This window comes from Scyliorhinus torazame, unplaced genomic scaffold, assembly GCF_047496885.1.
Source record: "Scyliorhinus torazame isolate Kashiwa2021f unplaced genomic scaffold, sScyTor2.1 scaffold_510, whole genome shotgun sequence".
Classification (NCBI taxonomy): Eukaryota; Metazoa; Chordata; class Chondrichthyes; order Carcharhiniformes; family Scyliorhinidae; genus Scyliorhinus; species Scyliorhinus torazame.
The window spans coordinates 101,420-126,537 of NW_027308237.1; the positions used below are offsets into that span (position 1 = coordinate 101,420).

Below are 25,118 nucleotides of genomic sequence, written 5' to 3' on the forward strand. Positions count from 1 at the left end.
ACACACTGATTGTGTCTCCCATCGCACACTCATTGTGTCTCCCACCACACACTGATTGTGTCTCCCACCACACACTGATTGTGTCTCCCATATCACGTTTATTTGTGTCTCCCACCACACACTGACTGTGTCTCCCACCACACACTGACTGTGACTCCCACCACACACTGATTGTGTCAGTTATGGACCAGTCTCAATCCACGTCAGAGTGTTACTGATCTCTCCACGGGGACTGGGATATAAAGGATTGCAAAGAACATCAGACCTGGTCGTAATAACCGAAAATAGGAAATCAACTTGCGTGGGATCGGCGGGATTAACACAAAATCTTTTTACAATTATGTTCAAAGAGACAGGTTAGCATGGGCCGTTTAGAAACAGATGAGGGTGATATTACAAATTATAAGTAAGGAAATAGCAGAATTGTTGAATACATACTTGGTGCTCACCTCTGTTGCAGAATAAGGGGATAACCTACCTGACATTCCAGAGAAATGAATAATTAATCAAGGACATAGGGTCAGTTAAATGAAGGATAAAATAAACCTCTCTGTACAATAAAGTAAATTAGTGCAGACACGAAAAATGTAATGTATATATACAACTGTTTATAAATATGAGAAATGCCAATAAAAATATATATTTTTTAAATGATTGAAATCCAAGGTCACAGTTGAGGCCGTACTCATGTGTGCGGACCGGGACCTTGGATTCATGTCGCATTACATTCACCCCCCTCCATCTGGCCTGGGCTTGCGAAATCCTACCAACTGTCCTGGTATGAGACAATTCACTCCTCTTTAACCTGGAGTTACCCCTCTCTCCATTTGCTCCGTTTGGACCTGTAAAGACTTAATTACCTGCAAAGACTCACATTCAAAGTATCACATTACATCTTTGACTTTGTCTGTATATATGTTTCTGGAACATACCTCTTCATTCACCTGAGGAAGGAGCAGTGCTCCGAAAGCTCGTGATTCGAAACAAACCTGTTGGACTTTAACCTGGTTTGGAAGATTTCTTACTGTGCTCACTCCAGTCCAACGCCAGCATCTCCACATCACGAAGAACAGAGTTACTGAGTCCTTTGAGAAATCAGAGCTGATTGGAGGCAGCCAAGATTTGCAAAGAGCAGGTCATGTCTAATGAACCCTAATTGAATTATTTTGAGGAAGTAGTTAAGGTGGCGGACAGGAGCATGTTTATAGATTATGGGTGCAATTCTCCGGCCTCGTTGTGCTCTCGCTCGAGCGAAACGAGGCCGGTGAATAGCGGAAGAGGCAGAAAATGAGAACCGCACTAGGCGCCAAACTGTTTGCGATGCAACCGGCCTGCTCCAGTAGGCAAAATCGGGATCTCACCAATTCTCACCACTTAAGCCCTGTTTCCATGCAATTAACGAGAGCCACTCATATCGAGTGGCCTCCTGTGATTCATCGGCCTCCCCAGTAACTGGTCACGCTGATGCCAATTAGTAATCCTTTTAAAAACATGAACCTGGCAGAAGGGCTTCTGTGGGGAGTCGAGGAGGTGAGTGGCCATCTTTGCCATGGGGGCTTGCCACTCCACTGCTCGGCAGGGGATCGGGGGGATCCTCGGCTGGGGGTGGGGACCCTCTGCAGGTGTGGGCCACCATGTGAGGGTGGAGGTGTTGGCGCTGGGGGGGCAATCAGGGGGCAACTGCATGTGGCACCACCATATCAACCCCTGGATCGTGTGTACCATTCTGGGAGGCAACTGCCGTCCCTGCCTATCTGCCCCACTGACCACCTATAACACCCAACAACTGCTGAGGCCTTTGGCTGTGCGGCTGAAAGTTATTGCTAATAGGGAATTGGTAATCATGGTTAAGTGAACACTACACACAACCCAAGTGAATTCCCATGGGTGGACGGGCCATGTAGTATGTGAGAGTCATTGCCTAGCATCCTAATCACATCTTGATGCCTGGACACTGTGCTTGAACACTGCGGGAGGCAACACCACACACGCAGCAGCCAACATCCGAACACCCAGGGCATGGGACACAGCACTGGGGACATGTTCACAGCCGGAGGGTGGGTGAGTGTCATGGGCAGGGGAGTTGCCTGGAGTGATGGGCCAAGGGATCGGAGGTTAGGCCGCATTGCATAAGAAAGTGACAGAGGCAACGCACTAAAGAACAAAGAACAATACAGCACAGGAACAGGCCCTTTGGCCCTCCAAGCCTGTACCGGTCATGATACCAACCTTTGCCAAAAACCCTCAGCACTTCCTTGTGCCATATCCTTCTATACCCATCCTATCCATGTGTTTGTCAAGATGCCTTTTGAACGTTGTTAATGTATCTGCTTTCACAACCTCCCCTGGCAGCGCGTTCCAGGCACTCACCACCTTCTGCGTACAAAACCTGCCTCACACATCTCCTCAAAACTTTGCCCCACATACCTTAAACCTGTGCCCCCTGGTGAGTGACCCCTCCACCCTGGGAAAGAGTGAAAATGAAATGAAATGAAATGAAAATCGCTTATTGTCACAAGTAGGCTTCAAATGAAGTTATTGTGAAAAGCCCCTAGTCGCCACATTCCGGCGCCTGTTCGGGGAGGCTGTTATGGGAATTGAACCGTGCTGCTGGCCTGCCTTGGTCTGCTTTCAAAGCCAGCAATTTAGCCCTGTGCTAAACAGCCCCTATAAAGTTACTGTAAAAAGCCCCTAGTCGCCACATTCCGGCGCCTGTTCAGGGACGCTGGTACGGGAATTGAACCGTGCTGCTGGCCTGCCTCGGCCTGCTTTAAAAGCCAGCTATTTAGCCCTGTGCTAAACCAGCCCCTTCTCGTCTACCCGTCCACTCTATCCATGCCCCTTATAATCTTGTAGACCCCTATAAGGTCACCCCTCAACGTCCGTCTTTCTAATGAAAATAGTCCGAGTCTATTCAACCTCTCCACATAGCTAACACCCTCTGGACTAGGCAACATCCTAGTAAACCTCCTCTGCAACCTCTCCAAAGCCTCCACATCCTTCTGGTAGTGTGATGACCAGAATTGTGCGCAATATTCCAAGTGCGGCCGTACCAAGGTTCTATACAACTGCAGCATGACTTGCCAGTTTTTATAATCGATGCCCCGTCCAATGAAGGCAAGCATTCTATATGCTTTCTTGACTACCTTGTCCACTTGTGTTGCCACTTTCAAAGATCTGTGGACCTGCACGCCCAGATCTCTCTGGCTTTCCATATTCCTAAGAGTTTTACCATTTACGGTATATTTCCCCTCTATGTTAGACCTAGCAAAATGCATTACCTCACATTTGTCCGGATTAATCTCCGTTTGGCTTTTCTCTGCCCAAGTCTCCAACCTATCAATGGCCTGCTGTATCTTCTGACAATCCTCAACACTATCCACTCCACCAACCTTGGTGTCATCCACAAACTTACTAATCAGACCGGCTACATTTCCTCCAAAACGTTTATGTGCACTACAAACAACAGAGGCCCCAGCGCAGTCACAACCTTCCACTCAGAAAAACACAATGCTGGTGTGATCTCTTCCAATGTTGGATTCTTGATTGTTTGATTAAGATCTTTGGGATCCAGGCAAGTGCTTAGCCATTCTTTTAGCTTCTCTCTCATCGTGATGGAATTTATCCAATCTGTAGGCTCTATGACTCCAGCATTCAACTCACTTTCTTCCACCTCCTGGAGTTCTCTTCCAAGTTTTCCTTTTAATTCTATTGTTGCTTTACATGGGTGATGAATCATTGATTTCATCGCTGGATCAAGAGTGATGTGATACTCAAAACCTTCAAAACATCCAACTATCATCGAAAGATTCTGCGTACATTTGTACCAGATCTTCTATAATTTGCTCTTTATGAGCTAGACGAGTCATGCTTTTATTTTGTTTTTTTTGTTATAAATTTTGAGTACCCAATTCATTTTTTCCAATTAAGGGGCAATTTAGCGTGGCCAATTAACCTATCCTGCACATCTTTGGGTTCTGGGGGCGAAACCATTGCAAATCCAGGGAGAATGTGCAAACTCCACATGGACAGTGACCCAGAGCCGGGATCGAACCTGGGACCTCGGCATTATGCAGTGGTGACCCCCTATGCCATCGTACTGCCCTAGACTTACGGTACAGCTTAATGCTGTTGGAATCATGGAATCATAGAAAAGTTACAGCACAGAAGTAGGCCATTCAGCCCATCTTGTCCATGCCAGCCCAAGGACACCCAGGTACCTTTTCTAATCCCACCTTCCTGCACCCATGGGGAATGTTATGGATGTTATATTTGGACAGTTCTTTGTGAGCCCAGCCGGTCATTTCACTTGTCTGTCCACACTGGCATGGTCCATGATATGTTCACATATTCCACTTGCCAATGGTAAGCAGTGATACTTTCGCCATCTTTATACTTGTTGCTAACTGCTGTAACGGGATCCCATCAGTGGTGCGGAAACTGGCCAGGTTATGTGAAGCTGGTAATGTTTCAGATGCCGTTTTTTTTAGCCCTTTTCTCGCACCATGGAGGTGAGCAATGTCATTCTGAAGAAGATTGTTCAGTAACTCAGGGGGGTGCTGAGGTTCACTGCAATAACCCTATAGCGTGGGTGGTGTGTCTGCAGGACTGTGGTTACAGCTCCCAGTGTATCCTCACCTGCTGGCCCATCACCTGCCCCCCCCCCCCCCCCCCCGCTCCTATCATCATAGGACTCGACAGCTGTATGAGATGAATTGGTAGGTGATGTGTCATAACTAACACGTGAAACAGGTTATAGTGAATGAGAGTCACCCCTATCAGCCTCACGCTCTCATGCAGGCACATCTGAATAGCACAGTGAATAGCCAGTCGGAATGGCTGGAGATGACTCTGGAGATCATGGGTGACCTTGGTACCTTGAATACCTGACCACACTCTTAGTGCTCCACAACACTTTGCTTAATCACGTTTGTGACCTTTGAATTTCTATTGAAAGCTTCTTCCCACTCTTTTGAGTAACACTTTGCTTACAAGGCTAGGCAAATCCTAACTCACCGATGGGGAGGCACATTAGCTACCCTCATCTTTCTTTGTCTGCCTATTGAGATAGTGTTCCATGCTGTCACATGCAAACAACTAGCTGGGGCTGTAGTGATCTCGGTCTATCAATATACATGATCAATATATGTAATGCTAGTACAGGCAATATTGAATACTAGATGTCTCACTGTCAGGACCTATATTAATAGCTTTCCCACTCTTTCTGATGGTGTGTGTATCAGGAGTGCAGAGAGAACAGACACAGGAAAGCTGTGAAGAGAAGTTATTAGTTATCAAAGCATTGTGTTGTATAATTTAATTAGTTATCTCTACAATTGTTTCTTTGTTTTACTAGTTGAGTATTAAGGAAAAAGAACTTACAATATTTATTTATATTACTCAATAAATTAGTTTATCTTTATAAGAAGATTACTGCTCATTTCAACAACTCGGCTGGTTCAAAAGAGTAATATATATATTACACAAAGTAATATAACGGGCCACAAGTGAAGCTTGGGAGCAGGGCAGGAGCAATGAAAGGTGAACTGCTCCAAAGAGTGCAACAGCCCCCCCCCCCCCCCCACTTTAACAGAGGTATGAATTATCCTAGATGCATCCCATACAGGCAGGGGTTGGTTTGCTCAAATGGCTGGATGGCTGGCGTATGGTGCAGAGTCGCACCAACAGCGCAGATTCAAATCCTGTACTAACGAGGTGAGCCTTGAGGCCTACCTCCTTGCCTTGCCCATTGTGATATTGCAGCACAATCATGATTAACAGCCCTTGGACATTGAGGAGACTGGATTAAAAGTGTGAGTGACTGCCTTCACAAGAAAAGGGTAAGAAAGAAAATCAAAAGGAAAACAGTGCTGAAGAACTGCTGTATTGTTGGAGATGGCATCCTTTGAATGAGACATTATGGCCAGCATTTTACTCTCCCGTTTTCATCGAACATGAATGGCGATGGGGGTGAAAAGTCGCAAGAGGCATTTTGCATTGGCAGGAATTCCAGTGGCAATTGTCCCCACCCCCCACCCCCCCACCAGTGACCGAACGGGATTTCCAACATTGAATGTCAGAAACCCCATCAGAATAAATTTAAATCTAACTATCAGGCTCTGCGTCTGACCATTCCACCCCCTCCCTTCACATTTATGACTGTTGCCCCACAGCGTGCATCTGGCGGGCAGAACCTGCCAGATGAGCTCAGGTTAATGCATCGCTCAGGAGCGAGAGAGTCATACCCAGGCATGACGCCCTGGCACTGCCCCCCCAGCACTGCCCCGTGATACTGCCCCCTGGCATGGGGGGGATACTGCATGGGGGGGAGGGGGGGCATAGGGGAGGGTGCATCGTGTGAGTGTTTTGTTTTTACCTTTGGGTATCGGAGCAGCCTTTAAAAATAGCAGCCTAAACTTTTAAAAAGCCAAGTTGCTGGCGGGGCAGGCTCAATGAAGTTGTGGGACCCAACACTTGGGTTTTCTCTTTTCAGAGTTCCTCATGATACGGCAGTGAAAGCAGCCACTGAGGTCGGCAGCTGCAATGCCGCTTTCCGCACCCACTGCGACACTCTGCATGAAAATGAGAAAATTCCATCCTAAACCCTGTCGGCCCTCTCAGGTGGATGTAAAAGGTCTCATGGCAAAATTTTGAGGAACGGTCGATGCCCTTACCAATATTAATCCCTTAATCAACATCAATTCAAAAATAAAATGGCTTTATCATTATTGGCCTTGCTGTGCACCAATTGCCTGCCATGTCCTACAATACAACAGTGACAATACCTCAAAGTACTTAATGGGCTGTAAAGAGCTTTGGAACCACCTGCGATTGTGAAAGTTGCTGTATAAATGCAGGTAATTCTTTCTTTTCCTTGCACCTGTTGGGAACGTGGAGTTAGGCCCATTGATGTAAGAGGACAGCATGCCCAGAAAATCTCATTTCTCTTCCTTTCTTTCCTACACAAGCAGACAAATGAACATGTATGAACTCAGTACCTGTGCTAGCCAGAGTACATCCAGATTCTTCATCACCCGCCGTAGTGTCTGAGCAATCAAGAAGATGAAGAGAATAGCCATCAGCTGAAAAGTCATCATAATGTAGGACACATACAAGATCTTCACCATGAAAGGCGTGTACTTTTCATAATTTAGTGGGATGTCGAGGAGTCCAAAAAAGAGCATGAACATCAGGAAAATCAGATTCTTATAGTCATTAAAGCGAATCCACTGGGAAGGATCGAGCTCCTGAAATGACATGTATATGGCTGGAATGAAACAAAATCACTGTCAGCACCAAACTCGGAACCTCGCTGCCAAATTAAAACATTCATCAAAAAAAAACACACACGAGACTTGCGGTGAAGATAATATTGCATGTAATCAAGGGGAGCTTGGCCATTTGGATAGAGGGAGCAGGGGAGTAGGAAACAAGGAGCATGCCACAATTCCAAAATTTGCAGATGACATTAAACATGGAAGCAAAGCCATCAGTAGGACATAGGCAGGTTGGTGGAATGGACGGACCCATGACAGATGATATTTAATGCAGAGAAAGTGTAAAGTGATTCATTTTGGTAGGAAGAACAAAGGATTCCATTATAAAATAAAGGGTGGAATTCTAATGGGGTTGCAGCAGGAGGGAGACCTGGAGGGTTTATGCACAGATATTATTGAAGATGGCAGGGCAGGTTGAGAAAGAGGCACAATGGATCGTAGGGCTTATAACTAGAGTGAAAAAGAAAGGAAGTTATGATGAACCTGGGCAGAATTCTCTGCTCCCGCCACTATCAATGGGAATTTCCATTGAAGCCACCCCACGCTGTCGGGAAACCCATGGGCGGGGGTGCATTGCTGCCGAGACCATGGATCCCACCGCCAGTGAAAGGCAAGAGAATTCTGGACACTGGTTCAGCCTCAAGTAGAATATTGGATCCAATTCTGGGCATGTGACGGGTTTAGAGAGAGCACAAGAAAGATGTGTGAGAATGTTTGAGAGACTCCAGTTATATAGATAGATGGGGAAGCTGGGATTTTCTCCTCACAGAAGGTTGAGAGGAGATTTGATCGAGGTGTTCAGAATCATGAGGGAGCTGGACAGAGTAAATAGGAGAAAACGTCCCCGTTGGCGAAAGGGGTGAGAACCAGAACACATGGATCTAAGGTGATGGGGCAAAGAACTACTCAGAAAAATGTTTTATGCAACGAATGTTTAGACTCTGGAATACACAGCCCGAGAGTGTGGTGGATTCAATAGTGGCTTTCCAAAGGGAACGGCATTGGCCCTGAAGGGAAAACTTTGCAGGGCCACAGGGAAAAGGCAGGGGTGTGAGACTAGTTAAACTGCTCTGCAGAGAACCGGCATAAACTCCTCCTATGCTGCAACAATTCTTAGATTCTAATTCCATAAAAGGTGTTTTCTTGGAAAGGGCGGGGGTGGGGGGAAGGGGGGCGGTCGGTGAGCAGTGTTCCTCAGAGGTCTTCTGTGACATCTATACACAAACATCGAGTCATAGGAATTGGCAGAAGAATACAGAATTTGCAAATAACACCGAATTGCAGAGCTTGGCTCTGTGTAACTGCGTAAAATATTGCCAAAGATAGAGGAAGGACAGAGATAGGGCAGATAAGTGGTGAATACAGTCTGATGCAAAATAAAAAGGTGAGCAATTCCATGAAATAAAATGCATCATTTAAAGTGGAGTAGAAGAGGCAACCTAATGGGAAGCTACACAAGTCAAAAAAAAGATTTCGCAAACAGGAAAGGCAAATCTAATCATGATTTTTGTTTAGAAATAGGTGAGAATGTTGAACTTATACAGTGCCTTTGTTATCATAGAATCATAATAGTGTTGGAAGAGGCCATTCGGCCCATTATGCCATCGTTAGCATGTTTTTCTTTTCACTTACGGAACATGGATGTCACTGGCCTAGACAGGAGGGGGTTAAGCACCAGGTGAGGGCGGAATCCTTCCATACTTGCATTTTTTGGGACAAGTCCCCTGTCTGCATGTTGGCTTGGTACAGTCAGGCAGGCAGAGTCCTGGGAAAGGCTGCACGCCAAGGTAGGTACGATCCCCAGTTTGGGAAGAGTTTGACTCCAGGAATGTAGAGATGTTTGATCTCAAACCCCAGGAGTGCAGGAAAGTCTGATTTTGGATCCCAGGGGTCTTTCAATGGAAGGGAAGGGTTCAGGTGCAAGGGGCAGAGATTGAGGGGCCGGCTGATGCAAGCATTTCTTTTTTTGTAAATTCATTTTTACGGGATGCGGACTTCGCTGGCTGGGCCAGCATTTGTTGCCCATCCTTAATTGCCCTTGAGAAGGTGGTGGTGACCTGCCTTCTTGAACCGCTGCAGTCCATGTGGTGCAGGTACACCACAGTGCTGTTAGGGAGGGAGTTCCAGGATTTTGATCTAGTGACAATGAATATTGTCAATATATTTCCAAGTCAAGGTGGTGAATGATTTGGAGGGGAACTTCCAGGTGGTTGTGTTCCCATGTATCTGCTGCCCTTGTCTTTCTAAATGGCAGTGGTCGTAGATTTTGAAGGTGCTGCCTAAGGAGCCTTGGTGAGTTGCTGCAGTGCATCTTGAAGATGGTACACACGGCTGCTACTGTGTGCCGGTGGTGGAGGGAGTGAATATTTGTGGATGGGGTGCCAATCAAATGGACTGCTTTGTCCTAGATGATGCAAAACCTCTTGAGTGTTGTTTGAGCTGTTCTCCTCCAGGCAAGGGTAGAGAATTCCATCACACTCCTGACTTGTGCCTTATAGATGGTGGGCAAGCTTTGGGGAGTCAGGAGGTGAGTACACATCACAGGATTCCTAGCCCCTGACCTGCTCTTGTAGCCCCAGTATTTATTTTAGTACCGTTCAGTTTCTGGTCAATGGTAGCCCTTAGGATGTTGCCAGTGGGGGATTCAGCAATGGTAATGCAATTGAATGTCAAGGGGCGGTGGTTAGATTCTCTCTTGTTGGAGATGGTCATTGCCTGGCACTTGTGTGATACAAATGTTACTTAACCCTTGTCAGCCCAAGCCTGGTTATTGTCCAGGTCATGCTGCATTTATGCGAGCACTGCTCCAGTGTCTGAGGAGTTGTGAATGGTGCTGAACATTGTGCAATCATCAGCAAATACCTCCACATCTGACCCACAAGAAGTGCTGTAAAGACACGCCCCTTCACCTCAGATGCTCCCCTCTCGCTGTTAGGTTTCTCGAAACTGGGCAGGTCGCAGTTAACTTAGCAAACTGATTAAATCAGAGTCTGCCAGCCTCACCTATGCATTGGAATTGCCAACTTGATTTCTGGTAATGGACTGGCTGACTTGGGTTTGAACCAGAATTGGGCAAGTTGGATTCCTTTCTTCCAATCTGATCCTGACCCAGCTGTTTTTGTGTGTTAATATCCAGAGCGGGAGGGCGAGGGCTCTGTTGGAGAATGTTGACAGGATATTTGATGGGGGCCAATTTCCAAGTTGTAACATTGTGATTATATGATACCATTGTAGTAAATTCTTCAGTTAAAACCCTAAACAGAAAAGTGGAGAATGTCGCGTTTATTGTTTTAACAAAATTACAATCAAAATGGGGCAATACATCACTTTGGATAATTACCTGTTGTAAATCCGATAAGCACCATCACCATTAATATCACAAACGTCAAGAATTTCTCCAAAATAATCTGAGAAGCAATTAAAGAAAGCTTTTCATTGACATTTTCTGCAAAGGATGTTGCATATTGTCTGGGTCTACATTGCTAATGTTGCCTAGCGACAACATATATTGAAAATTCAGGACACAGCTGCTCGTGAATTTCCTGACCATAAACAACGGGCTGGATTCTCCCAAAATGAGACTATGTTCCCACGCCGGCGTAAAAATGGTGGAGCTTTACTCCCGAAATTCCGATAAAAATGTTGAGCTAATTCAATGCCCTGCAGGGGGCTAGCAGGGACCCGGAGCAAATCTCGCAGCTTTAGCTGCGGATACGGGCCCCCGCACATTCGGTTTGGATGCACAGGGCAGCGGCCTCCAGCGGCAGCGTCGATTTCTGTGCCACGCACAGAAAGGAGACCCTCCCGATTGGCCGCGCGCCCGAGCTTCTAACCCCGCAGATTTAATCCCCGGCCGGCTACAAGGTCCCCCCTGGCCTCCGATCCCCCTTAGTCCCCGCTGAGTCCACAGCCTCCACACCAGCATCCCGATCGGCAATAGGTGGTTAGTTCCACGCCGTCGGGAATTCAGCCAGTCGGGAGCGGAGGAATGCTGGGCGGGCCTCTGTCAATGGGCCCCCGGCCGCAGGCCCCGGAGAATCACCGAACCGGCGCCAGGCTGATTACAGCACGAAAGTGGATTCTCCGCCCCCGCGTTTGCCGCGATTTTGGCGCGGGGCTGCGGAGAATCCAGCCCAATATATATGGAAATGCCTCCATTAAAGAAATAAACAAAGCAACGTTGCACAAATGCATCAACACTATTAAATGTGAATGTCACCAGAGTCCTCGAAAACCATAAGCTGCTTTCCCCTTTGAGGGGGAGAGCTGACTGGTTCTGATTTAACCTGAGGGTCGCCACACCTCAGGCAAGGGTCAAGGTTGGAAATGCGGAGCCTTCACGGATAACCTCGGGAATTGAACCCGGGCTGTTGGTTTTACTCTGCATCTCAGACAAGCCGTCAAACCGATTGAGCTAACCAGACTCCTTGATCACTATTTACTGACCAACAGTCACTTGTGGTCTGAGAGGTTTTCATTCCATTTCATTTTAACAGTCTTTCACCATTTCTTTCTCTCTTGTGTTTCTTTATATATATTTAACACCCCCCCCCCACACACACACACACATCTTATCCACCTTCCCTTACCCTTTCTCCCCTTTGCTTCCCCCTTCCCCTCCCCCCACATCTACATCTGTCACAGTTCATCCTCTGATGTTATTTTTCTGCTGTTTGGCCTTTCACACCTTTTGTTCTCTCTGGGGACTGCCATTAGCACTCTTTCCCTTGGTTTCTGTGGCCATTAGCACCTGGTTTCCCTGGGTTACTGTGGCTATGACTCACCTTTCATTCTCACTCCACAGTGTAAATATTTCCCACTTTTTCTGTATTATAACTTTGACAAAGGATCACCTGGACTCGAGACGTTAGCTCTTTTCTCTCCCTACAGATGCTGTCAGACCTGCTGAATTTTTCCAGCACTTTCTCTTTGGTTTCAGATTCCAGCATCCACAGTAATTTGCTTTTATTAAATGTCATCTAACTCACTGATCTTCCGTGGCCTCCCGCTCCTTCTCGGTGTTCCCCCGATTGCAAATCAGGAGTGGAAGTGGCCTGCTGCTTAACTCGTCCTCTGCCCTGTGATGCCATTGGAGGCCTTCCTTTGGAGGGCCTGGGCCTGGATAGGTACGGCCGACTTTTGAGTCTTACGGGTGACGATGATGTTTCAGCCTGTTTTACCCGCTGCCCAGCAAATGTGCCAGTGTCAGTGTAGCACCATCGATCACACACGAGGCGAGACGTAAAGAACTTCAATCGAGGCTTTATTGAGCAGACTTGTTCAGACTCGTTCCCCAGCAGCTCAGTCACAGAATGCAGCTGCGGGGGATTAAACCCAGGTTCTTATACCCCGCCTATCTGGGTGGAGCCCAGTAGGCGGCGGATCCAATCGGGATCCAGCATCTGTCCTCCAATGGCTCCTCGGCATTTGTGGTGTACCATATTACCCTTAATACATATCACCACATTCTCCCCTTGTTAAAAAAGAACCCGGCCGGGTGGTGGGTGGTATGGTGGTAGGGGTTTACAGGGTCGGTACCTTAACCATTGAACTATATACAATCATGCCGCTTTTACTGGGCCATCGAATTATTCACATTTTACCCGATTTGCAGCGTTAACTATTTACAACAATGCCGCTTTACTGGGCACCTGAATTATATACATCTTAAGCCGATTCGATGAGTCGAGATGGTGCTCTGGTCGCCCTTTCCGATCGTCTCAGCCTGGGTGGTGGTGGTGGTGCTGGCTCGGGTCCGGTCGACTCTGGGAGCATCGCGCTGTCCCCTTCTGTTTCCTTGCTCCTGGACGGGCCTGGGAGGAGAACCGATCCCCCCGGGAAGGGGGTGGCTGTGGGGTGCACCAGCGGGAGTGAGAGGGAGGTGATTTGTATTGGGGGGGGGGAGCTCCAGCGGGCGGCCGGTCCCGCAGAGAGACCGTGTCCTGTCGGCCGTCTGGGTACGCCACGTAGGCGTACTGCGGGTTTGCGTAGAGTAGATGTACCTTTTCCACCAGCGGGTCTGATTTGTGCGCCCGCACATGTTTCCGGAGCAGGATGGGTCCCGGGGCTGCCAGCCAGGTCGGAAGTGACGTTCCAGAAGCGGACCTCCTGGAGAAGACAAGGAGGCGCTCGTGAGGCGTTTGGTTAGTGGTGGTACACAGCAGGGACCGGATAGAGCGAAGGGCATCCGGGAGGACTTCCTGCCAGCGGGAAGTTGGGAGACTCCTAGATCGTAGGGCCAGTAGGACGGTCTTCCAGACCGTTCCGTTCTCCCTCTCTCCCTGCCCGTTCCCCCGGAGGTTGTAGCTGGTCGCCCTGCTCGAGGCTATGCCCTTGCTGAGCAGGAATTGACGCAGCTCGTCACTCATGAAGGAGGACCCCCTGTTGCTATGGATGTAGGCGGGGAAACCGAACAGGGTAAAGATGGTGCCGAGGGCTTTAATGACCGTGGCCGCGGTCATGTCGGGGCAGGGGATGGCGAAGGGGAAGCGGGAGTATTCGTCAACGACGTTAAGAAAGTACGTGTTGCGATCGGTGGAGGGGAGGGGGCCTTTGAAGTCCAAACTGAGGCGTTCAAAGGGACGGGAAGCCTTTATCAGGTGCGCTCTATCTGACCTGAAAAACTACGGTTTGCATTCTGCGCAGATTTGGCAGTTCCTGGTGACTGTTCGGACGTCCTTGACGGAGTAAGGGAGGTTGCGGGCCTTTATGAAGTGGTAGAAACGAGTGACCCTCGGGTGGCAGAGGTCCTCGTGGAGGGCTTGGAGACGGTCCACTTGTGCGTTGGCACAAGTGTCGCGAGATAGGGCATCGGACGGCTCGTTCAGCTTTCCGGGACGGTACAAGATCTCATAATTGCAGATGGAGAGTTCGATCCTCCACCACCGGATCTTGTCGTTCTTTATCTTGCCCCGCTGTGCATTATCGAACATGAAGGCTACCGACCGTTGGTCAGTGAGGAGAGTGAATCTCCTACCGGCCAGGTAATGCCTCCAATGTCGCACAGCTTCCACTATGGCTTGGGCCTCCTTTTCTACTGAGGAGTGACGAATTTCTGAAGCGTGTAGGTCCGGGAGAAAAAGGCCACGGGTCTACCCGCTTGGTTGAGCGTGGCCGCCAGAGCTACGTCGGACGCGTCGCTCTCGACTTGGAAGGGGAGGGACTCGTCAATGGCGCGCATCGTGGCCTTTGCGATATCCGTTTTGATGCGGCTGAAGGCCTGGCGGGCCTCTGTCGACAGGGGAAAAGTAGTGGACTGGATTAGTGGGCGGGCCTTGTCTGCGTACTGGGGGACCCACTGGGCGTAATAAGAAAAGAAGCCCAGGCAGCGTTTCAGAGCTTTGGTACAGTGGGGGAGAGGGAACTCCATGAGGGGGCGCATGCATTCGGGGTCGGGGCCTATCACTCCATTACGAACTACGTAGCCAAGGATGGCTAGACGGTCGGTGCTAAACACGCATTTTTCCTCGTTGTAGGTGAGGTTGAGGGCATTAGCGGTCTCGAGGAATTTGCGGAGGTTGGCGTCGTGGTCCTGCTGGTCGTGGCCGCAGATGGTGACGTTGTCAAGGTACGGGAACGTGGCCCGTAAACCGTGCTGGCCGACCATTCGGTCCATCTCCCATTGGAAGACCGAGACTCCGTTCGTGACGCCGAATGGAACCCTTAAGAAGTGGTATAGCCGCCCGTCTGCTTCGAAGGCAGTGTACTTGCGGTCACCGGGGCGAATGGGGAGCTGGTGGTAGGCGGACTTAAGGTCCACGGTGGAGAAGACCTTGTACTGTGCAATCCAATTGACCATGTCGGATATGCGGGGAAGAGGGTATGCATCTAGCTGCGTGTACCTGTTGATGGTCTGACTGTAGTCTCCGACCATCCTTTGCTTCTCCCCTGTCTTCACTACTACCACCTGGGCTCTCCAGGGACTATTGCTGGCCTGGAGTATGCCTTCCTGAAGCAGCCGCTAGACTTCGGACCTGATAAACGTCCAGTCCTGGGTGCTGTACAGTCTGCTCCTCGTGGCGACGGGTTTGCAATCTGGGGTGAGGTTCGCAAACAGGGAGGGCGGTTCGACCTTGAGTGTCGCGAGGCCGCAGATAGTCAGTGGGGGTATAGGGCCGCCAAATTTGAATGTTAAGCTCTGGAGGTTGCATTGGAAGTCCAACCCCAGGAGGGTGGGAGCACAGAGGTGGGGAACGACGTACAGCTGGTAATTTTTGAACTCTCTCCCCTGCACCGTTAGGTTTGCGATGCAGAACCCTTTGATTTCAACGGAGTGGGACCCGCCGCCAGGAAGATTTTTTGGGTGCTTGGCCGAATTACAGCGTCTTACCGTGTCCGGGTGAATAAAACTCTCTGTGCTCCCCGAGTCGATCAAACACGGCGTCTCGTGCCCGTTCACCAGCACCTTTGTCGTTGTTGTCTGGAGCATCCGGGGCCGCGACTGGTCGAGGGTCACCGATGCCAAACGTGGTTGGTGTATCAGATCGTTGTCTTCAGGCAGTGTGGAGCCGTCCACGCTGGGGTCCTTGCCTGACAGCCAAGATGGCGGCGTCCATGGATGGCACGCGGTTGGGGCTGGACAAAATGGCCGCTCCCATGAGTCGCACGCGGCCGGGGGTGGACAAAATGGCCGCTCCCATGGATCGCACGCGGCCCGTGGGTAGGAAGATGGCGGCGCCCGTCCCCCCTCGTGGTGTCCGGGGTCCAAAATGGCGGCGCCCGTTGGCTGCCCGTGGGTCGCTGGGGGGGTTGAGCCCGTGGTCCCATTTGTTCCCCGGAGATAGCGGCAACCCCACGGGACTGGCACACCGCTGCCTAGTGCCCCTTTTTACCGCAGCTTTTGCAGGTGGCCGAGCGGGCCGGGCAGAGCTGGTGGGGGTGTTTTGGCTGCCCGCAAAAGTAGCAGCGGGGCCCCCCCCGGGTGGTCTGGCTGCGCACGCTTGCGGAGGGGTTGGGGTTGCCGGGGAGTCGGTTGCGGCGGGGGTCCACGGAGCCCAAGGGGCTGCAGCGCGGTCGGGGGCATAGGCGCGGGCGTTTTGGGAGGCCACGTCGAGGGAGGCTGCGAGGGCCCGTACCTCTGTGAGTCCGAGAGAGTCTTTCTCTAAAAGTCTCTGGCGAATTTGCGACGATGCCAAACCTGCTACGTAAGCGTCTCTGATCAGGAGGTCCGTATGTTCGTTCACCGTAACCGCTGGGCAGTTGCAGTTTCGTCCCAGGATCGCTAGAGCATTGAAGAAATTGTCTAGCGATTCCCCGGGGATTTGTCATCTCGTCGCGAGCTGGTAGCGTGCGTAGACCTGGTTGACGGGCTTAATGTAGATTTCCGTCAGCAAGTTGAGCGCCGCTGGGAATTCTTCCGCGTCCTCGATGAGTGAGTAGATTTCGGGACTCACCCTGGAATGCAGGACCTGCATCGTCTGGTCTTCTGTTGGTCTGCCGGGGGCCGTTCGGAGGTATCCCTCAAAGCACGCCAGCCAGTGTTTAAACGCCGATGTTGCATTAGCTGCGTGGGGGCCGATTCGCAGGCACTCCGGGGTGAACCGGACCTCCATATTCCTTTTTAAGTCTGCTCAATAAATTGTAGCACCATCGATCACACACGAGGCGAGACGTAAAGAACTTCAATCGAGGCTTTATTGAGCAGACTTGTTCAGACTCGTTCCCCAGCAGCTCAGTCACAGAATGCAGCTGCGGGGGATTAAACCCAGGTTCTTATACCCCGCCTATCTGGGTGGAGCCCGGTAGGCGGCGGATTCAATCGGGATCCAGCATCTGCCCTCCAATAGCTCCTCGGCATTCGTGGTGTACCGTATTACCCTTAATACATACCACCACATTCAGGTGAGGGGAATTCAGAAGGGCTGCACTGTTCCAGTGCCTCCCTGCCGGAGGCCCCGGATAGGCCCCATCTCTTCCTCCTCCCTCAGGATGCTCGCTAGCCTCCAGGCAACTGCATGAAATGGAGGGGTAGCTGGAGTCAGCTCTAGTGGTTTCAATGTCATCTGGCACTGCTCGTCCTGGATGCCCGCCATCGTCTGACCGTGGTGTCAGTGCCCTCAGCTATGTTGCTCTGTGACTGGGACATGTCCCTCAGTGAGTTAGCCACATCCCTCGTTGCCTCAGTCATGTCCCTCTGTGACTGTGATATCCATCTGTGACTGGCTATGGTCAGTCAGCACCCGGCAAATGCATTTGATGTCCTCACCCATGACCCTTTGTGAATGGGCCAAGATCTGGAGCGCTGCTGCAATGTTCTTCTGCATCCAGGACATGTCCTCCTGTGTCTGGGCTGTCCTCTCCTGCACCTCAACCGTGGACAGCACAGTGTGTTCCAAGTCTTGGACATCCTGACACATGGCTCTGACTTCTTTCCACAGGCCTTCCACCTCAGACGCCACCCTTTCAGAGTTACCCTGGGTGCCCCCCATATCTCCTGTATCTGAAGGCGAGTGGACTCCTCCAGCTGTCCTTGCAGGCACTGGAATATCGCTGTCACCCCCTGGGTTTGGGCAGCTCTACAACCGTCCATGCCCTCGGGAGTCCCCGCCTCCACCTGATGTGCTGCAGCATGTGTGTGGTGCTCACCAGAGGGTGACCCAGGCACCTGATCGCTACCATTACCGACCGAGGTTGTAGTCTCTGCGCTGTGGGATGGTGCTGGGGAAAGATGTGTCGAGAAATCGGTGTCTCCCCAGAGGCCTGCTCCGGAGTGTTCTGTGGATCTGCAGGGGGGCTGCGACCCCAGATGATCCAGCTTCGTCTGATGGGAATCCTGGAAGACATGTTGGGAAGGCGTGGGAACGCTGTGGGAGAGGAAAGACTCACTTGAGATAGGACATCTGGATAGGACAAGCTACATTGGACTCTCACTTTTTCGGTGCCTGCTGAATTCCATGTCAGCCACTGCCCTCTCCTTGGCTTCCCCCGCGGGTTCCATGACCCTTTCTTCAAAGTGGGGTGTAGACCCGTATGTCAGACATGCCCCCACCCGTCTTCTGATGCTCCCCTCTATTATGGTCCACTTTATCCTTGGTGAGACAGAAAGAAAATTGTGAGATGCCGGCACGTCAGTTTTATTGGGATGTGGTTTGTAGCTGGTGGCTTATGTGGGTAAGGCGTCAGGGCAAAGAGGGCATGAAATGTGTTGGGGGTTCTGGAGGATAGGTTCTGAGGGACCCAAAAAGACCAGGGGCGAAATTCTCCGGAAACGGCGCGATGTCCGCCGATTGGCACCCAAAACGGCGCAAATCAGTCGGGCATCGCGCCGCCCCGAAGGTGCGGAATGCTCCACATCTTGGGGGGCCGAGCCCCAACCTTGAGGGGCTAGGCCCGCGCCAGACGAATTTCCACCCCGCCAGCTGGCGGAAAAGGCCTTTGGTGCCCCGCCAGCTGGCGCGGAAATGACATCTCCAGGCGGCGCATGCGTGGGAGCGTTAGCAGCTCACGGCATTCCCGCGCATACGCAGTGGAGGGACCCTCTTCCGCCTCCGCCATGGTGGAGACCGTGGCGAAGGCGGAAGGAAAAGAGTGCCACCACGGCACAGGCCCACCCACGGATCGGTGGGCCCCGATCGCGGGCCAGGCCACCGTAGGGGCACCATCCGGGGCCAGATCGCCCCAGGACCCCGGAGCCCGCCCGCGCCGCCTTGTCCCGCCGGTAAGAGAGGTGGTTTAATCTACGCCGGCGGGACAGGCATTTTAGTGGCGGGACTTCGGCCCATACGGGCCGGAGAATCGCGGGGGGGGGCCCGCCAATTGGCGCGACGCGATTCCCGCCCCCGCCGAATATACGGTGCCGGAGAACTCGGCAACCGGCAGAGGTGGGATTCACGCCAGCCCCCGGTGATTCTCTGACCCGGCGGGGGGTCGGAGAATCTCGCCCCAGGTGTTGGGCGTCTTGAAAAATATTCAGGTGGATAAGTTCCCAGGACCTGATGGGATCTACCCCAGAATACTGAAGGAGGTTGGAGAGGGAACTGCTGAGGCCTTTACAAAAACCTTTGGATCCTCACTGTCTTCAGGTGATGTCCCGGAGAATAGCCAATGTTGTTCCTTTGTTTAAGAAGGGTAGCAAGGATAATCCAGGGAACTACAGGCCGGTGAGCCTTACGTCAGTGGTAGGGAAATTACTGGAGAGAATTCTTCGAGACAGGATCTACTCCCATTTGGAAGCAAATGGACATATTAGCGAGAGGCTGCACAGTTTTGTGAATGGGAGGTCGTGTCTCACTAACTTGATGGAGTTTTTCGAAGAGGTCACAAAGATGATTGATGCAGGTAGGTCAGTGGATGTTGTCTATATGGACTTCAGTAAGGCCTTTGACAAGGTCCCTCATGGCAGACTGGTACAAAAGGTGAAGTCACACGGGATCAGGGGTGAGCTGGCAAGATGGATACAGAACTGGCTAGGTCATAGAAGGCAGAGAGTAGCAATGGAAGGATGCTTTTCTAATTGGAGGGCTGTGACTAGTGGTGTTCCGCAGGGATCAGTCCTGGGACCTTTGCTGTTTGTAGTATATATAAATGATTTGGAGGAAAATGTAACTGGTCTGATTAGTAAGTTTGCAGACGACACAAAGGTTGGTGGAATTGCGGATAGCGATGAGGACTGTCAGAGGATACAGCAGGATTTAGATTGTTTGGAGACTTGGGCGGCGAGATGGCAGATGGAGTTTAATCGGGACAAATGAGGGGGTTAGATAGGGTGGACAGTGAGAGCCTTCTCCCGCGGATGGAAATGGCTGGCACGAGGGGACATAGCTTTAAATTGAGGGGTAATAGATATAGGACAGAGGTCAGAAGTAGGTTCTTTACGCAAAGAGTAGTGAGGCTGTGGAATGCCCTACCTGCTACAGTAGTGAACTCGCCAACATTGAGGACATTTAAAAGTTTATTGGATAAACATATGGATGATAATGGCATAGTGTAGGTTAGATGGCTTTTGTTTCGGTGCAACATCGTGGGCCGAAGGGCCTGTACTGCGCTGTATCGTTCTATGTTCTATGTTCTAAATGTGAGGGAATGCATTTTGGAAGGTCTAATGCAGGTAGAGAATACACAGTGAATGGTAGAACCCTCAAGAGTATTGACAGTCAGAGAGATCTAGGTGTACAGGTCCACAGGTCACTGAAAGGGGCAACACAGGTGGAGAAGGTGGTCAAGAATGCATATGCCATGCTTGCCTTCATTGGCCGGGGCATTGAGTATAAAAATTGGCAAGTCATGTTGCAGCTGCATAGAACCTTAGTTAGGCCACACTTGGAGTATAGTGTTCAATTCTGGTCGCACACTACCAAAAGGATGTGGAGGCTTTAGAGAGGGTGCAGAAGAGATTTACCTGGATGTTGTCTGGTGTGTAGGGCATTAGCTATGAGGAGAGTTTGAATAAACTTGGTTTGTTCTCACTGGAACGACGGAGGTTGAGGGGCGACCTTATAAAGGTCTACAAAATTATGAGGGGCATAGACAGAGTGGATAGTCAGAGGCTTTTTCCTAGGGTAGAGGGGTCAATTACTAGGGGGCATAGGTTTAAGGTGCGAGGGGCAAGGTTTAGAGGAGATGTACGCGGCAAGTTTTTTGCACAGAGGATAGTGGGTGCCTGGAACTCGCTGCCGGAGGAGGTGGTGGAAGCAGGGACGATAGTGACGTTTAAGGGACATTTTGACAAATACATGAATAGGATGGGAATAGAGGGATACAGACCCCGGAAGTGCAGAAGATTTTAGTTTAGATGGACAGCATGGTCGGTACAGGCTCTGTCTGTACCACTGACGTAATCGGCGTTGTCTCTGGGCGATTATCTGCAGAAGTACTTCCTGTGTGCCTGCTTTCCTTGGGACTTCCTCGTTACTTGCCTGTGCTGTCCAACTAATCATCAGAAACCATAGGCTCGATTTTACCTTTGTAGGTGGGGTGAGTCCAACAGAAACTGAAGGGGTCACCTGTCGATTGTAGTCATTGTTGTAATGTAGGAAACATGGCAGCCATTCTGTGCACATTGAAACATAGAAAATAGGAGCAGGATTGGATTGGATTTGTTTATTGTCACATGTACCGAGGTACAGTGAAAAGTATTTTTCTGCGAGCAGCTCAACAGATCATTAAGTACATGAAAAGAAAAGGAAATAAAATAAAATACATAATAGGGCAACACAAGGTACACAATGTCACTACATAAGCACTGGCATCGGGTGAAGCATACAGGGTGTAGTGTTAATGAGGTCAGTCCATAAGAGGGTCATTTAGGAGTCTGGTAACAGCGGGGAAGAAACTGTTTTTGAGTCTGTTCGTGCGTGTTCTCAGACTTCTGTGTCACCTGCCCGATGGAAGAAGTTGGAAGAGTGAGTAAGCCGGGTGGGAGGGGCCTTTGATTATGCTGCCCGCTTTCCCCAGGCAGCGGGAGGTGTAAATGGAGTCAATGGATGGGAGGCAGGTTCGCGAGATGGACTGGGCGGTGTTCACGACTCTGAAGTTTCTTGCGGTCCTGGGCCGAGCAGTTGCCGTACCAGGCTGTGATGCAGCCTGATAGGATGCTTTCTATGCTGCATCTGTAAAAGTTGGTAAGAGATAATGTGGACATGCCGAATTTCCTTCGTTTTCTGAGGAAGTATAGGCGCTGTTGTGCTTTCTTGGTGGTAGCATCGACGTGGGTGGACCAGGACAGATTTTTGGAGATGTGCACCCCTAGGAATTTGAAACTGCTAACCATCTCCACCTCGGCCCCGTTGATGCTGACAGGGGTGTGTACAGTACTTTGCTTCCTGAAGTCAATGACCAGCTCTTTAGTTTTGCTGGCATTCAGGGAGAGATTGTTGTTGCTACACCACTCCACTAGGTTCTCTATCTCCCTCCTGTATTCTGACTCGTCGTTATTCGAGATCTGCCCACTATGGTCGTATTGTCAGCAAACGTGTAGATGGAGTTGGAACCAAATTCTGCCACGCAGTCGTGTGTGTACAGGGGGTAGAGGAGGGGGCTAAGTACGGGGCCCCGGTATTGAGGACTATTGTGGAGGAGGTGTTGTCATTCATTCTTACTGATTGTGGTCTGTTGGTCAGAAAATCGAGGATCCAGTTGCAGAGTGGGGAGCCAAGTCCTAGGTTTTGGAGTTTTGATATGAGCAGGTTTACGATATGGTACAGGTTTACTGGAGCTGATGGAGATGTTAAGGTGCGGCAGGACTTTCAGAGGGCGATGTCGCGACACTCCAGCAGATCCATAGGCAATTGGAGGAGTTCTAGAGGCTACAGGTGCTGGAGATGTCGCCGGCAATGCTAGGCACTGAGGCCAACACTGCAAGGGTTGGCAGAATGAGTAAAGGTGTCCAAGTTATTGCGCAGTCAGTGATGACCATGGCTGAGGGTCTCAGCAGAATGTCCAACTCGCTTGGGTTATAACCCAGGACCAGGCCGACCTTAATGAGGTGCTGCTGACATGTCCCCCAAACTGCAGAGTTTGTCCCAGTCACAGGTGGGCACATTGTCTTGGCCCTGCAGAGCATGGCCCAATCACTGAGGAGCATCGCCAAGGTCATCAACACCATGGTGCAGACATCGGGGAGCTGGCAGAGCCACTTTACGCAAGTGCAGCCGGGGCTTGAACCAGCTGAGCTTCCGTCCCAAGATGAACCCTGGGGCCCTATGGGCACCGGGCGGGAGGAGGGGGCACTGGGTGCTAAACTGTACCCGTCCCATGGAGTGGGAATGGTGGCTGCCAGCTCCCCCAAGTTCCACCACTCTGATGAGGCCACGTCTCGAGCTCAGCACATGGGACAAGGCGGCAGGCACGGCTGTGCATGTGCCATCAACAAGTGCGCCGGGGCCCCCGATCCCAGAACCCCCAGAGGACGCCAGCCAGGGCATCAAAGGCCACCAGACGTGGTAAGCAGCTGGCTGCCTCCACCTCAGGTGTCCTTCCTGGGGAGACACCTAGATGTAGTGGTAGAGCTGGGAAGGTGAAGCACGTTATCACTGAGGGCACCGGAGGGAGGGGGAGAGGGTGGGTAGGTAGGGGTGATGGGGGCTTGAGGGGGTGGTGGGCAGAGTGGTGCGGCACCATCAGGAATTGTATGACAACTGTGGCTCATTAAAAACCCTTGAGAACAACCAGTGTGATGCCTCTGTCACTTTATTCTGCCATGTGGGCCGACCTCCGAACTCTTGGCCCAACTCTCCAGGCATCACCCCCTCTCTGTTGCACTCACCCAACCTCCAGCCATAGCCATGTCCCCAGTGCTGTGTCCCATCCCCTGGGTGTTCGGATGTTGGCTGCTGCGGGTGTGGTGTTGCCTCCCGCAGTGTTCAGGCACAGTGTCCATACATCAAGGTATGATTAGGATGCTAGGCAATGACTCCCACATGCTACATGGCCCGTAACCCCATGTGAATCCACTCACGATTGCCAATTCCCTATTAGCAATAGCCTTCAGGCTCATGGCGAGAGGCCTCAGCAGTCAGTAGGGATTATGGGTGTTCGGTGGGGGTTATGGGTGTTCGGTGGGGGTTATGGGTGTTCGGTGGGGCAGATGGGCAGGGTCCAGGGTTGGCCCCGGAACGGGTACACACATTCCAGGGGTTGGCATGCTGGTGCCGCGCGCTGTTGTCCCCCCCCCCCCCCCCCCCCCACCCCCACAGTGCTTCTCCCCCTCCCCCCTTCCCTTGGCAGCCCACCCAGTCGAGGTCCCCCGTCGGGATCTTTGTCTGTGAGCAAAGTTGGCTACTCACCTACTCAGCTCCCCGCGGAAGCTCTTCCGCCAAGTTCATGTTTTTCAAAATGAGGAATAATCGGCGCAAGCGTGAACACTTTCTGGGGAGGCCGATAAAACACGGAAGGCCATTGGATATGGCCATTGGGGCTCCCGTTAATTCTATGGAAATAGGGCTTAATTGTGATTATGGTTTAAGTGTTGATGCTGGGGCAGGTTTAATGGACTTCTCCGACAGCAAACTTGGCGCCGCACCTGAACCAATTCAAGGACCATTAACGGGCTTGCACCGGCGCCACGCTAACACGATCGATTCCAATGAGAAACGGTGCCGGATTCGCCCGGTTCGGGATTGGCACTCAGGAGGCTGACAAGCTGCAGCTGCATCTACACACTTCACTCCCCACACACATCGTCCCAGCTAACAAGATGGCAGCAAAACGAGCGGCACCAGGTTTTACCGACGCAGAACTGGGGACACTGCTGGATGCCATGGAGCAGAGGCAGGCGACCCTGTACCCTGAGGTGGGAAGGAGGTGGCCAGGCCTGGGCGCAGGTGGCAGAGGTCATCAGCGCCATTGGCAACACAGTCAGGACTGACCAGCAGTGCCAAAAGAAACTACACAACCTCCTCAGGCAGCCAGGGTGCCTCGGCAAACTGTGCTCCTAGCACCAACCCCCGTCCCACACACCCATAATCTCTCCCCCCCCACCCAGACGGTAGCCGAACCCCCACCCTGCGCCACATGCCGGCTCTCATACCGGCCGCCATGCACCCCCCCCCACCCCGGCAGAAGGCCGCTCACAACTGCCGAGAGTGGGAGAAGACTCGAGGAGGACTGTTGGACCAGCAGCCCCTCACTGCAGCAGAACAGAGGACATTGGGCGTGGTCGGAGGGCCCGAAGAAAGGGCAGTAGCTGAGGCGGAGATCGGCATTGGGCAAGTAAGTGAGACCTCTCTAGGTTGCGGTTCCCATGGCATGTGTGTCACCCTCCCCAACCCCCCCACCACCACCTCCACCCCCACCCTCACACCACACCACCCCACTATCACGCCATATCACCACTACACCACCATCAACCCCACATCCCCTCTCCACCACCACCACCCCTCCCCCCACACCTCCCTCCCCGCACAC

The 25,118-nt window shown here is 51.3% G+C and overlaps 1 protein-coding gene across 1 annotated transcript in view; it reads right to left on the minus strand.

Annotated features, from left to right (window-relative positions):
• LOC140406370 (transient receptor potential cation channel subfamily V member 5-like) overlaps nt 1-25,118 on the minus strand; it is a gene marked incomplete at its 5' end in the record, with an annotated part of 90,017 nt that overhangs the window by 42,937 nt on the left and 21,962 nt on the right. Inside the window, 2 exons of the mRNA XM_072494457.1 lie at nt 6,999-7,267; nt 10,618-10,684. Of these exons, the coding sequence (XP_072350558.1) occupies nt 6,999-7,267; nt 10,618-10,684 (336 nt within the window). The remainder of the gene's footprint in view (nt 1-6,998; nt 7,268-10,617; nt 10,685-25,118) is intronic.